At 41.3% G+C, this 13,884-nt stretch overlaps 1 protein-coding gene across 1 annotated transcript; it reads right to left on the bottom strand.

Annotated features, from left to right (window-relative positions):
* Positions 1 to 4,382: 4,382 nt before the first annotated feature.
* LOC137278429 (uncharacterized) lies at positions 4,383 to 13,774 on the bottom strand. The gene is made up of 5 exons (XM_067810788.1): positions 13,697 to 13,774; positions 12,048 to 12,277; positions 7,287 to 7,403; positions 5,823 to 5,897; positions 4,383 to 5,625 (listed from the first exon to the last, which is right to left on the bottom strand). Exons 2-5 carry the CDS (start codon positions 12,259 to 12,261, stop codon positions 5,060 to 5,062), a joined length of 972 nt encoding a protein of 323 aa, XP_067666889.1. The 5' UTR covers positions 12,262 to 12,277; positions 13,697 to 13,774; the 3' UTR covers positions 4,383 to 5,059.
* Between the last annotated feature and the right edge of the window lie 110 nt (positions 13,775 to 13,884).

Genomic DNA, 13,884 nt, shown 5'->3' with positions numbered 1-13,884 from the left:
CCCCGAAGATAAATGCTGCCCTCTCTTGTAATAAGAGGTGTAGTTAGGCGTGGCACTTTGTAGTTGTCTCGAAAAATCTTCGTGACAAAATGCGTAAAGCACGTGAAAGAAAACTTTCTCCGCTTGAAGTATATGTAGACAAATTGTAAAGTAAGGATCTTCGAGGATGCAGCCAGTCCCTCCAAAGGACACCCAGTCTCACGCCTACCAGCAGAGGAATATCTGGTACGGTGATCAATCCTCGAGGCGTTGTCTTCAGACAAGTCCATCGCCGCCGCCGAGGTAGCTGACACCAGAGCAGACAACGGCTTAAGCATCCGCTTGAGTTCAGTCTCAATGGTCACCCGCTTAGAATCCTGCACTCTGTAAGAGAGCTGCGAGGAGCCCAATAACCGCTACATAGATTCAACCAAGACCGCCACGCTGTCCGCGAAAACCAGGCTGTGTATCTTGTAATCTGACTTCTTGGATTTACACACTTAGAAATTCGGATTAGATGACAATTTTTCAAAGACCGCATCTAATACAGCCACGGCGTCCGCCACCATAGGATCAGGCGGGATGAGTAGCTCCGGCGATAAATGAAGTGCTGCAGGGTTGTTGGAATTAGCCGAAGGTGAAGGGCAGTACGGTAACCTGTTAGCAATCCACTCGAAGACGACTGATAAGGGTAGTTAAGTGTCATCACCATCGCCGTCGCCTCCTGCCTCCTCGTCGAAGTCCGGGCCAAAAACCTGTTCTTCCAGGTCCTCATAGGAAACGGAATTCGAATCACGCCGCGATGTAGGAGACCAAGTCGATGCATGAGCAGCAGATTCCTTGGACGAGATCCAAGGTGGTTCCGGCGACCGCAAACGCCGAGTTCTAGAGGAGCGTCGAGGTGATATGGACTGGGAGCGCAAGCAACGTCTTCACCTGGTAGCTCATTCAAAGGGCGTAGCGGGGACCGAGAGCGCCGACAAAGACTACTGTGGAGGGTACAGGATCACCGACTCCCAGGGAACCTGGAGCGCGATCTGCGCCGAGAGCGCTCTGCCTCCAAGCGCCGAGCGCGCCCTTCATCCAACTGTCGTTGTAAAACCTCTTCCCTGGACAACGTATGCAACACCCTGGGTATACGGTAAGGCGCAGGCGCTGGCGCTGGCATAGGGTCCGGCGTCGGCATAGGCATTGGCATAGGGTCCGGCGTCGGCATAGGCGCTGGCGTAGGTATAGGCACTAGCGCAAGCACAGCCTCTGGCATAGGCATAGGCATAGGCACTGGCGCAAGCACAGGCGCTGGCGCTGGCGTAGACATAGGTGCTGGCGTAGGCATAGGCGCTGGCGTAGTCACTAGCGCAAGCACAGCTTCTGGCGCTGGCGTAGACATAGGCGCTGGCGTAGGCATAGGCACTGGCGCAAGCACAGGCGCTGGCGCTGGCGTAGACATAGGCGCTGGCGTAGACATAGGCGTAGGCACAAGCACAGGCGCTGGCATAGGCGCTGGCGTAAGCAAAGGCGCTGGTGTTGGCATAGGCGCTGGTGTCGAGATGTCCAGACGCTGGCATCGCAGCAGCACCGGGCGTCAGGAGAGAGCGCAGGAACCTCTGGACTTCCGGATGAGACAAGGCATCTGGATGAAAACAGATCCACGATGGAATCCGAGCGAGGTGGTTCCGGGGACAAACGTACAGGCGTCACAGACGAACGCCCCATCCCAGGCGTCGGCACAGGCGTTGAAGGCGGTTGTAAGTCAGGGTCGTCCGGCAGAGATCCCAACGACGACGCTGGAGACGACAACCTTCTCTACCGCTGTGAAAAAAACTTCCTCTTAGCCGCAATAAGTCTCGAAATCCGCCACCAATAACGCCTCGCAGTACTGGCAGTGTCCGTCAAAAGAGCAGGCTAGAGACGCACAATCCGGGCACCAAGGGTGGGGATATTCGCCGATTCCTGCCCCAAGCAGATAGTGCAAAACTGGGGAGATATACACAGTTAAGTGCAACAAACAAACATAACAATGCGTTGAAACCAACGCTAGGAGGTAGAAAAAACACCCCTATACCAGAAATGCAGCACCCCCACTGTAAAGTAGGCACGCCCGTAAGCTCGTGACAGCGAAGGCCAAACAACCAAAATGGCTGTCTGCGTACATCGCAACGTGGCACGAAAAACATATAAATGCTGTGAAACATGGGCAAAAATACTAATCGACATGTAAAATCACATGGAGGAAGAAAAAACCAGCAAGATATAATACCCCCACGGACGCCATGCCGCACTCACACACGACGCGGGCGAACCCACCCCGAAGTGAGAGAAAAAAACAACACGAGGTAGCAAAGTAAGTGCAGTTAAATGATTACTTACCTAAACACGCACACCTAAGGGATACAAACCATACCTACCCGTGAGAAAACAAATTTATTAAACCACAAAGTAGGTAAACTAAGCGAACCAAACACGTCCGAACAGACGAACGCTAGAGGTAAAAGTGAATTTTGGATTCTGCGCTCTCGCGCGAGTGGGGAGATCACGTCACTTCCGTGACTACATTCGTAGATTACATGAGGTAGCCATCCAGGGAATGGCGAATCAACGACTGTCTGATCTCTTCTAGCGAAGCTTGAGGTAATATGCATAAGACCTATGGTAAGGTAAGTTAAAAATTTCAGCTTTATGACAACCTATAAGAAATCGAGCCTGGATCAGATAATCCAGTGATCAACTGCATGAGCATCAATCCAAGCAATTTGGATACAATGACATCTATGAACCAAGCAAACCTGACAACCAGATCCTGTTAGTCACCTCTCATGACAAGCATGGGTTTCTGAAGAACAATTCTAACCCCGACATTCATAGATATATAAACAATGAGCATAGTCTCTAAGTCAGGTATTCTAAAAATTAAAAAAAAAATGTAAAGCTGGAGTTCTTTTCAAAACTTGATATTATAAAAATGTAAAAATACCACCCGTTCACTGTTCCTATAAGCTAAATATAATATCTACATCAATTAAAAATAGCTGACATTTTAAAATTAGTAGTCATTTCGAGAACATAAATAAGAAAATATGCATGAAATAGGAGAAATGAGCTCCAGTGACACTAGGGACTAAGGTTGGTAAATATGTATCAGCTGAACTAGTGAGATAAGATCTTAGTGATGGACGTCATCACATTCATTACTGGTTTAGTTTTCACCTTCATCATCAGAACATCCCCGAATCATGCTGGACAATGTCTGTGTTTGATTAACACAGGAACGCTCCCTGATCATACTGCAGATGTGCAACTAACAATCAGAACACAATTTTAAAATTTACAACATTGCATAGTTTACATAAAGTTGACTTTTCAAATACCATTATATCAACTCAGTTATTCAACCCCAGCCTGTCCCTCATGCTGAAGACCAGGTTCAATTCCCCACAGGGGTACAATGTGTTGAGCCCATTTCTGGTATCCACCATGATATTGCTGGAACACTGGGGAACATGGTGTTTCACTCACTCACTCACTCACTCACTCACTCACTGGGATACTAGCAAGCTTGATTTCAAGATGCAATTAGAGCTTGAAATTGCCTAGTGATTGAAGACTTTCAAGTGCTTCGAGCAGCTCGTTTTGTGTAATCAATAGTAATAATGAAAGTTGAGCTGGGGTCGTAATGTAGTGCTTTGAGCATGGTCAGGGTGCGGATTTGTGGTGCATTATAACTATACAGATCAACATGATTATCATCATCATCATCATCATCATCATCATCATCATCATCATCATATAATGTGTATCAGTGAGAAGAGACAGAGCATGTTTCAGGCCAGTAATGAAAAACTTTGAGGCCTTTTACTGTCTGACCACTGGTTGAACAGTGGTCAGACAGTTAGGTCACAAGTGGAACAGTCTTGGTCAAGCTACCTAAAACATAGTATCTATTCATTGTCCTCACAAGAGATAAGTGATTTCATGGATTGGGTAACAAAAGGTCTTACAAACATCTGCTATTCCACCAGTTCAGTATCCAAGGGCCATATAATCTTGTACTTAAGCACAGACTTAAGAATGTTTCACCAACATCTCTAGAAACCAATCTTGCTGAATCAGCTCTTGGGCATACATGAAAGCCTGACAAGAATGATGTGATATTTCTCATTATCACTCATACAGAGATCATTCAAGCTTCTACAATTTCACAAACATTTGATACACTTGTAAACTTAAGCAAATCTTAAAAACTTCAACAAAATGGATGATATGCTTTTCTTTAAGGAAGGAAAAGCAGGGGCAGATCCACCAAAAAATGTCCTTGCACTCCCACTTCTCCAAAATCCTAGATGCGCCCTGGATAACGATGTATGGATGAACGACTTCTTCTTTATAGCTTCCTTATGGTTATCTTTAATGTATGGTTATCCTTAATGTATGGTTATCCTTCCTCACAGCTCCTACTTCTAAATGTCTCTAAGTGAAGTTATGCTTTTGTTTAAACTGATTTTCAGGTGAAAACACTAAACATGAAACTAGAACAACAAAAGGATTTGAACTTGTTTGGTTCTTACAGATAAAATATTTCCATTCTTAAGAGATAAGATCAAAAATGATACATCACCATTAAAATATCTCTGCTGTAAAATGAAAAATCCAAACTAATGTCTTTACAAATACGAAAAATAATCATCTGAGGGCACATTTGATCTTTTACTCAAGGGAGGTAACTCTCTTTCCACACTTCCCAACACCATCAAACGTAATACAGTATTTGGTAGTATCACCGGTATGACAGGATTGATAAATATGGCACATACTTCAGACAGCTGTTTGAGAAGAAAAACAAGCTCGCCTCTGAGAAAGATAAAACTACAAAACCAGTGATAAACAGAGAGTAATGAACGCAGGCCAATAACATCTCACTCACAAAAATTTTCAAGAGCAGCAAGGATTGTTTGCATCATGTTACTTCTCAACAGATAAAATGTAACAATAGGGATTAAATTACATAACCTGAGGAATCTCATGAGCCAAGCAATATAAAGGAACTGTCAGTGAAACCTGCTTCAAAAAATCCCAAACAAAGTTATCCAGCGTTGATATATCTATCCTGAAAACTGGCCACATAACCTTGGTAACGATCACGAACAGCCTGCATGATTGTCACAAAAGTTTGAAAATATTCGCTCCTTTGTTCTTCCGTTGTTTGAGCAAAGTATCCTGGAACAAGAACAAGCGCCATGATAAACGCAAGACGTAATAGTGCGAATAACGTCTCCGAAAGAAATATCACAAAAGCACATGTCCACTCTATCACAGCACCTAGCACAACACAGGGAATCAGAGCTGTGTAGAAAGTCACCAATGTCACTGAAACGATCAATCCGAAAAAGATGTCCCACAATGCCAAGAGTACTTCCAGAATGCACTGCCCGACACAGACGAGTGGCCGACAGATGACCAGCAGGAGACAACAGAGGGTCTCACGGATGATGTCCTTGCATAGGCTGGTGATGGGGAAGACACAGTTGTGGAAGAGTCCGACTGGGTTCTGGAGATCCTTGATGAGGAGGGATGACAGCAGGATGAGGATGAGGAGGGTAAACAGCTGGACTTCTGGGCCCAGATTGAACCAAGACAGCAACATGGTGGCTGCAACAACCATTAGTGTTCCTTAGTAATGTTTCCAGCAAACTTATCTCCTGGGTGAAAGTCTATTGGCTTTCATAAGATATCTGTCACATGCAAATATTCCACAAAATATACTTTGATGACAGATTATAGACTGAAACTTACAGTAAACTGCATGATAATCAACCTGTGACACCCTCTAGAACAGTCAACAGTACCTGGCAATCTCCGGATCCTCCGGGACACCTGGACAATATTTGGTAGCTGGTATCTCTCTGCAGTCTGCTCCAGCTCTGAAACGCAGTGAACGATGGGTGAAGGTGCAGTCATACTCCTTGACTGTGACAATATTACCTATACATTATCAACCTTGTACATGGCAAACCAAAGAATGCCCCTCACCTATATTCAAACCACACACCCACATGGGTACAATGTGTAAAGACCATTTCTGGTGTTCCCACCATCATACTGCTGATTAATTGCTAAAGGTGACGGAAACCTTCACTCATTCACTCATTCAAACCATACCTTACCCACACCTTTATCTATACCATACCTGTCACACGCTTGTGTTTATACCTGTCACAAACCTGTGATTATACTTCGCCACACACACCTGTGTTTATAACCTTCCTCTTGCACACCTGTGCTTAAACCTTACATCCTTGCAGACCTGTGTTTGTACCTTACCTCTCACACACCTGTGTTTACATATTAAATCCCACAACCTCTGTACTTATACCTTATCTCTCACACACCTGAGTTTATACCCTACCTCTGACACCTGTGTCTAAACCTTATCTCTCACACAGGTGTGTGTCAGGTAAGGTATAAACACACCTTCCTTCTCACACACCTGTGTTTATACTCTACCGGACACACACCTGTTTATTCCTTACATTACTCACCTGTGTTTATACATTACCTCAAACACCGGTGTGTTTAAACCTTATCTCCCACACATCTGTCTTTCCACCTTACCTCTCACACACCTGTTTACATACCTAACCTGTAACACACCAGTATTTATACCATACTTGTAATACACCTGTGTTAAAACCTTACCTCATACACACCAGTGTTTATACCATACTTGTAATACACCTGTGTTAAAACCTTACCTCATACACACCAGTGTTTATACCATACTGGTAATACACCTGTGTTAAAACCTTACCTCATACACACCAGTGTTTATACCATACTTGTAATACACCTGTGTTAAAACCTTACCTCATACACACCAGTGTTTATACCATACTGGTAATACACCTGTGTTAAAACCTTACCTCATACACACCAGTGTTTATACCATACTGGTAATACACCTGTGTTAAAACCTTACCTCATACACACCAGTGTTTATACCATACTTGTAATACACCTGTGTTAAAACCTTACCTCATACACATCAGTGTTTATACCATACTTGTAATACACCTGTGTTAAAACCTTACCTCATACACACCAGTGTTTATACCATACTTGTAATACACCTGTGTTAAAACCTTACCTCATACACACCAGTGTTTATACCATACTTGTAATACACCTGTGTTAAAACCTTACCTCATACACACCAGTGTTTATACCATACTTGTAATACACCTGTGTTAAAACCTTACCTCATGCACACCTGTGTTTATGCCATACTTTCCACACACCTGTGTATACCGTACCTGTGACACTGGTGGGGATTTCTGCGGCGAGGTCATGCACACTACGTGTAAGAGTGAACCAGTGCTGGTAGAAGAAATTTACAATCCGGGCCCCAGCAGAAGAATGGTGTATGGAAACTGAAATCAAATATAAAAAGTCATTCGATGATGACCCACGAGGGTCAGTAAACGCTCATCAAATCAGTCTCCAGTCTCAGTATTTCCGCTCTTAAGACATGATCTTAGTCCTAAAAACTGCTGTACAATTTTCTGAATGAAGACACCCCATTAATGAGCACATCATTTTGATCAGTTACAGAATACAAGCACATAACTGGAGCATTGCTGAGTGTGGCGTTAAACAATAAGCTAACCTCCCAACTATATACTCAAGGTAAAAAAGAAACATGCCAAGGGAAGTTACTCTGGAGGAAACAACATTTATTCCACTACCTATCAAGTCATCCTTGATAATTGCGTCCTGATAAACGCACTACTATTTGTGTATCATCAGTGGTTAATGAGGAAATCTGTCCTCATTTCACACTTATTTCAGGCTGCACTAAGAAAAGAGTAGGGTCACAACTAGGTAAACGATTAATTCAAGACACCATTTTGTTTACTCATTTTAAATCATGACTTGTTACATCAGTGTGTGATTTTTTAAATTTGTAACTTCAACAATTTTTAGAAAACTATTCCTCACTTCATGAAAGTAAAGTTAAAAAGCAAAGTCAGGGGATTTAAAAATATCCATTCAAAGACACCAATATTCAAATTCCATTTAGGTTTTGATCAGTAATATTAGTGTATCAGTTTTAAGTTCCTAAACCAGAGACCATATACCAATATATGGTCTCTGCCTAAACCAAAGTTTTTGAGAAAGCATGCCCTGACACTGAACTATGTTGAAAAGCATGGACATATGGACCATAGCTCTTTAAAAAATTAATTTAAGACACAAATTAAATAACTCAGTTGTGGTGGGGATAATAATTATTGTAATCAATCTAAACTAAACACAAGCACAGTCCAAATTTGATAAGAACAAACGTCATCGGTGAGATGGGTAACCTGTGAATATCAGATACATTTTCCTGAAAATTAGTTTGCTGTGGCACATATGTTACATGGTCATCATAAGTTCTAGGATTAAATACTGGCACAAAACACCAAGCGTCTTTGGGCCACAGAGTGAGTGAGATAGTGAGTGAGTGAGTTTAGTTTTGTGCTGCTTTTCACAATACTCCAGCAATATGACAGTGGGGGACACCAGACATGGGCTTCATACATTGTACCCATGGAATCTGGGTCTTCAACGTGACAAGCTAGCGGTTCAAGCATGGAATCTGGGTCTTCAACGTGACGAGATAGCAGTTCAACCATAATTAAGGCTGCTCCACCCCGATCACGCCACATGAATACATAGTACTAGCGAAAACACGTCTTGCCTCTACTTTCTCTCACAGTAACATCAAGAGTCAGAGAAGGTACAAAGTCGAGCAGCATTTGCTCACATATAAAATTTCTATCAAATATTCATGAGCCAAATGCACAAAGTGACCGTAGTTCTACATCTAGCATTACCACTTGACTATGGGGGTTATGAACACCTAAGTCCAGACCGATTAAATTTCTTGTTTTATGGATCTGCTGGTCATTATTCATCAAGAAAAAGGAAAAATAAATAAATAAATATTTCCTTTTAAAAAAATATCCTAATGTTAAGACATACTGGAGCAGCACTTTGACTACGCAAAGCATAGTTTTGTTGGACAGTAGTAATACATCGGTTTTCATAGACTTAAAACTGAAGTATGTGACAGTATTTGCATTAGAAATCAGTGCTTTAAGCACTCCTGGCCAGACAATGCCTTTGACAAACTCATGTGGGTTTTTCCTGTTTTTCTTGCCTTTATGTTTCTCAGGACAAAAACCCTGAAAACAAGGTCTAGCCTAAACATTAAAATGTCTAGTCTTTGAGAAGCCCTCCCTAAATTTCAAGGCCATGCACATTTATCCCCCTGTGTGTCCATCAGATTACAACACATTGGAACTGGATCGAACAGAAATCTACTGAATCAACACTGTTCAGCTATTGACTATTCACAAGCACTGGATATCATTCACAGCGTGCAGACTGATAATCTGAGTTCAATAATCAATCAATAACCGAAAACTCCACTACAAAACTTGAGTGGATAATAAGGGCCACAACCATAACACTGTGCAAATGAAACAGGCACTGATTAATACTACAATGAAGACGTCTGAGGATACTTCCTGTTGAGACAAACATGCAAGCATGTCGTTTACGTTGCAGTTTTATGAGTTGAGAAACTGTGTCAGTTGTTAATGTCTTGATTAAACAAACATAACAACAAGAAACATACATTTTAATATTATTTTGATGAGTCCTTTTCTGTGAATACTGATTATTTTCCCAAGCTCATCAATGTAAGCAAGATTGATTGATTATCAGCCCTAGTATTCACCTATGAAATTACAACAATATGGGGCTCATGCTGTTCAGAACATTGACACATGTCCAATAATAATAAACATAACATCTAAGTGAGATCATGCATATGTTTGTGTGATGTTTGCATTGAGTCAGTAAGAGGAGATGTGAAAACATTGTTTATAATAGGTTGTGCAGTGGTCACAAAGGGGCATGGGTGGAGGTACCATCGATGTTTGAAAGAGAGATGAAGAAAAACAAATTTAGATTTGCATTTGAAAAACAGCAATTTTCATGTACTATGCATGATTCAGTGTTATTCGAAATAAACAAGTACTACAACAAAGTACCGAATGATGCCAATGTACCTCGCATGTAAGTGGGGTACATTGAAAATAATAGAAGAGCGCGTAGCCAATAGCCAATCAAAAAACGACATTTATGCGTGAGTCCAGATATTTCTTCTTGCAAAAACTCTGTCATACTTCCACAAAATCTTTCGCTGTTCAATGGGTATGGTAGGTAGGTTTTTCATACCAGTGGCGATATCTGGTTTCGGTTTGCGCATTACCTGCACATGGAAGTTCATTATAAGCGCCAGTTTCTGTCAGTCGCTCTAGAGAGGGATAGCCATAAGGCCTGGCAGCATCACACTGAATTCAACAATATGTTGCTCTACTCATATAGGACCGCACTACATCATGAAAGTGTATGTATGCTTTATTTCTGGTATTTTTGACACATTTCATGCTACAGGAATATTCTAAGCATTGTAATGTCATTGCCAGGTATGTTTCCCACTTCCTGCAAATCAAACTGCTACTTTCTGAATTTCATAACATTTAAGGAAATTATCTTGATATTTTGTTTCTGTAAGTTATGTTCAGCATGATAATTTGAGCGATGTGTATGGGAATTTTGGTGGTATTTACTTGAAACTCTTCATGCACTTTCACATTAACATGTTCATGAAAGTAGGTTTAAAGGGACACTGGCTTGTATTATGTATCTGTACGTTGCTATAATATGACCGTTCAAAATACATGTGTTAATGTATGGACCTGGTTGTTTATATGGACTTATGGTCACCTTGTTTGGTACAGCTTTTTACCTTACTCCATGCAGTCATTTCCAAAGTCCAGCAGCCAAAAGTCCATAATCTATAGACCATATATGCATGTCAGCAATGTAACTTGTACCGCTAATAAAGGTGATGAATGGAAGTGGATTTGGGGTTCGCTATTCAGCATAGGAACACATAAAGTTCAAGTGTTGCATTCCTTATTTCCCTGACAGTAAATACATGCACACCTTGTGGACAAACCTGGAAAACAGTAAGGAACATATGTGTGTTCCCTTATTTGTTTCCATGAGTATATTTTATCCCATCACACAATCTCGCCTCAATAATTCACTAGAATGTGCATGTATCACTCACTCGTTGATAGAGTTGTGACGATTAATCAATACACAAGTTATCGTGATTTAAGAGCTGCACGATACGATACATCGATACGATTGTCGTGTATCGATTCAACATGATACTTACATACTTAGCAGTCTACGAAAACACTGTCTTCCCTTCTATTTAGATTTTCGTGAAAATATTGCCATGGACATGCTCCGACTGAGATAAATGTTGATCCCTGCTGTTCCATTTTTGGGGGAAAACACTACTTTACTGACACATGCCAAATATTTTTAATGAAATGTCTTTCATGATGACGTGTTTTATTTTTAAAAAGTGGGAGAAGAATACCTTCCCTAAAATGATAACATAACAGCACATTGTTTCCAGTACTTTTATTTTTCTGTATACAAAGACAAAATATCATGATACGTATCGTATCGTATCGTATGTATCGGACCACCAGAATCGTGAGAAATATCGTATCATGGCATGGGTGTATCGTCACAACTCTGCTCGTTGAACATATCACTGTTCAATAATTCTACAATGTTATTACACATTTAAGAGATAAATGCTGTTTTGGGAAATTAGATGAATGCTATGCCGGATTGATAGTCTCTAATTTCATTTGGTACACTGCTTTCATAAACATGGTACTACACAGGACATCATTTAGTATTCTCTTCCACTCTCATACACTCATGCAAAATTCCAGCTTCAAAATCTGCTGTAAGTCCCAAAAAGGTTAAGTGGTTAAACGAGTGCAGGAAGTAGAGGAGGTGAAACAGTTGGCTAGTCTATGCACTAAGATTTAAATGAAAACTGTCGAAACTAGGTCATGTTTATTTAATTGGCATGCATTTCAGCAAATATACAGCAGCTATCTGAAGCATTGTGTGTGAGTACTCACTGCTGCCATCATCGATGCGAAGGGTCTGGATGGAAAGGATAGATGTACGACACTGGGGGCACATGCCGTGTGCTCCACCCCTGGTGTTGGAGTACCACTGGTTGATGCAGAGGTTGCAGAAGACGTGGCCACAGGGGATGCAGGCGGCAGGGGAGTTGAAGGGGTCGAGACAGATGGAACAGTTGTTGGCACTGGGGCTGCTTGATGTCGTCATTTCGCATCATGTGGATCTGTCAACAACACACCACAGTGAGTCAGGCCAGGTGATTAGACCTTCTCGAACTCACGTCACACTCGTTTCATTAACAATGTGTTCAATTTATGTGTTTCATTTGTTGTGCTTGCACCTGTGTGTCTGAGAGTGCTTACATCTGTGTCTCTGAGAGTGCTTGCGTCTGTGTGTGTGTGTGTCTGTCTGTGTGCATGAAGTTATAGAAGTTAGGAAAATGTCAGTTCTGTATTTCTCGCCCACAAATACACCAAGCCTAATTTTAATGACATATACTTTTTAGATATTATACCATGGATTCAGTAGCAGGCAAAGTACCATCAACTGACAAGAAGTACCATCACCTGACAAGGAGTACCATCACCTGACAAGGAGTACCATCAACTGACATCTGTAATAATGTACCTGGAGACTGGAGCTTCAGCCATCAAGAGAAACTGAAGCATTTGCAGAATGGTTCAAATCAAATATCCTGTTGCTATATGTTCTAAAAACTCAGGAAATTATGTTCACCTCAAAAATACAGTCCAAAAAAACATGTCTTGTCATGAATAAGAGACAGATATTGTTACTTATTCCTTCCATGACTGCATTACAGTTCCAAAGATCCTTCTGTTTAACAATCACTAATAGTTGTTCATCTTTCAAGTATGCATGGAGTTCAGCGCCATATTAGTGTCCTTAGTACACATATCTGACAGCGACATGACTTGACTTTTTTAAATTATATTATAGGATACTTATATAGTGCACATATCTATGCAACTATTGCTTGCTCAAGGCGCTGGTACTTTTTGGATGTCCGTTTCAGCATCACATCGTATTATCACATCATTGTTTGTTTTTCACAATGAAATCCAGATTCTATTCAGTTTTGTATCGGTAAAATGACTTATTAGCAACGAACCGTCTCCCAAATGTAACCAAGTGTTACTTCTATTCCCTGACTGAGATAAACACGTCCCAGAAATTTCAAACTAAGTTTGGGTAACATCTATCATATAAAACACTCTACTCATACCAGTTACACGTTCAGGCATCAATGGTTCAGGCATCAAGCACCGACGAAAAATGTGAAAAGGCACATAATATTCTTGGAAAGACGACAATAGCAGCAATAGATCAAGTTGTCTTGTTTTCGTTTTCGGAGAAGTCTACACCACTTGTGGTATGTTCAAGCCTGACAAATATGAAACACTAGGTGAGGACAAGTCATAACATAAGACTTAGTCACTGTCAGTTACGTCAAACAAAAAACAAATGTCATGACTCGTGTGACAAATCAATCAAAAATATTCAAACGATAAACATAAACGATCTCTTCCTAAAATTATTTCAGCGTACATCCAGTACATATGAATATCATAAAAGCACAGCTCTATTATTTGTTCACTTTCACTTATCCGTTTCTCTCACCGACCTCGGGTTTGTGTGTGGTATGTCAAAACTGCATCAACAAGCTCCAACCTCAGGTCTTGCCGGAAGTTCGAAATCACGTGACAACAACAAAAATGTACTATTTTTAGTTGTGTGGGTTTTCCAAATTTCAACTCACCTGAAAATACGAAATCATCACGAAGATCGACTGGGTCCCGAAGGAGTTTTGAC

The sequence above is a fragment of the Haliotis asinina genome, chromosome 1 (assembly GCF_037392515.1).
Source record: "Haliotis asinina isolate JCU_RB_2024 chromosome 1, JCU_Hal_asi_v2, whole genome shotgun sequence".
Taxonomy (NCBI): Eukaryota; Metazoa; Mollusca; class Gastropoda; order Lepetellida; family Haliotidae; genus Haliotis; species Haliotis asinina.
This window is presented reverse-complemented; position numbering and strand designations above follow the sequence as displayed.

Coding starts and splice junctions, on each gene's coding strand:
- LOC137278429 (XM_067810788.1), bottom strand. CDS start 12,261: ATGACGACATCAAGCAGCCCCAGTGCCAACAACTGTTCCATCTGTCTC. Junction 5,898..7,286: donor AATCCCCACCAGTGTCACAG/GTACGGTATACA, acceptor ACTGCGTTTCAG/AGCTGGAGCAGACTGCAGAG. Junction 5,626..5,822: donor GAGGATCCGGAGATTGCCAG/GTACTGTTGACT, acceptor TGGTTGTTGCAG/CCACCATGTTGCTGTCTTGG.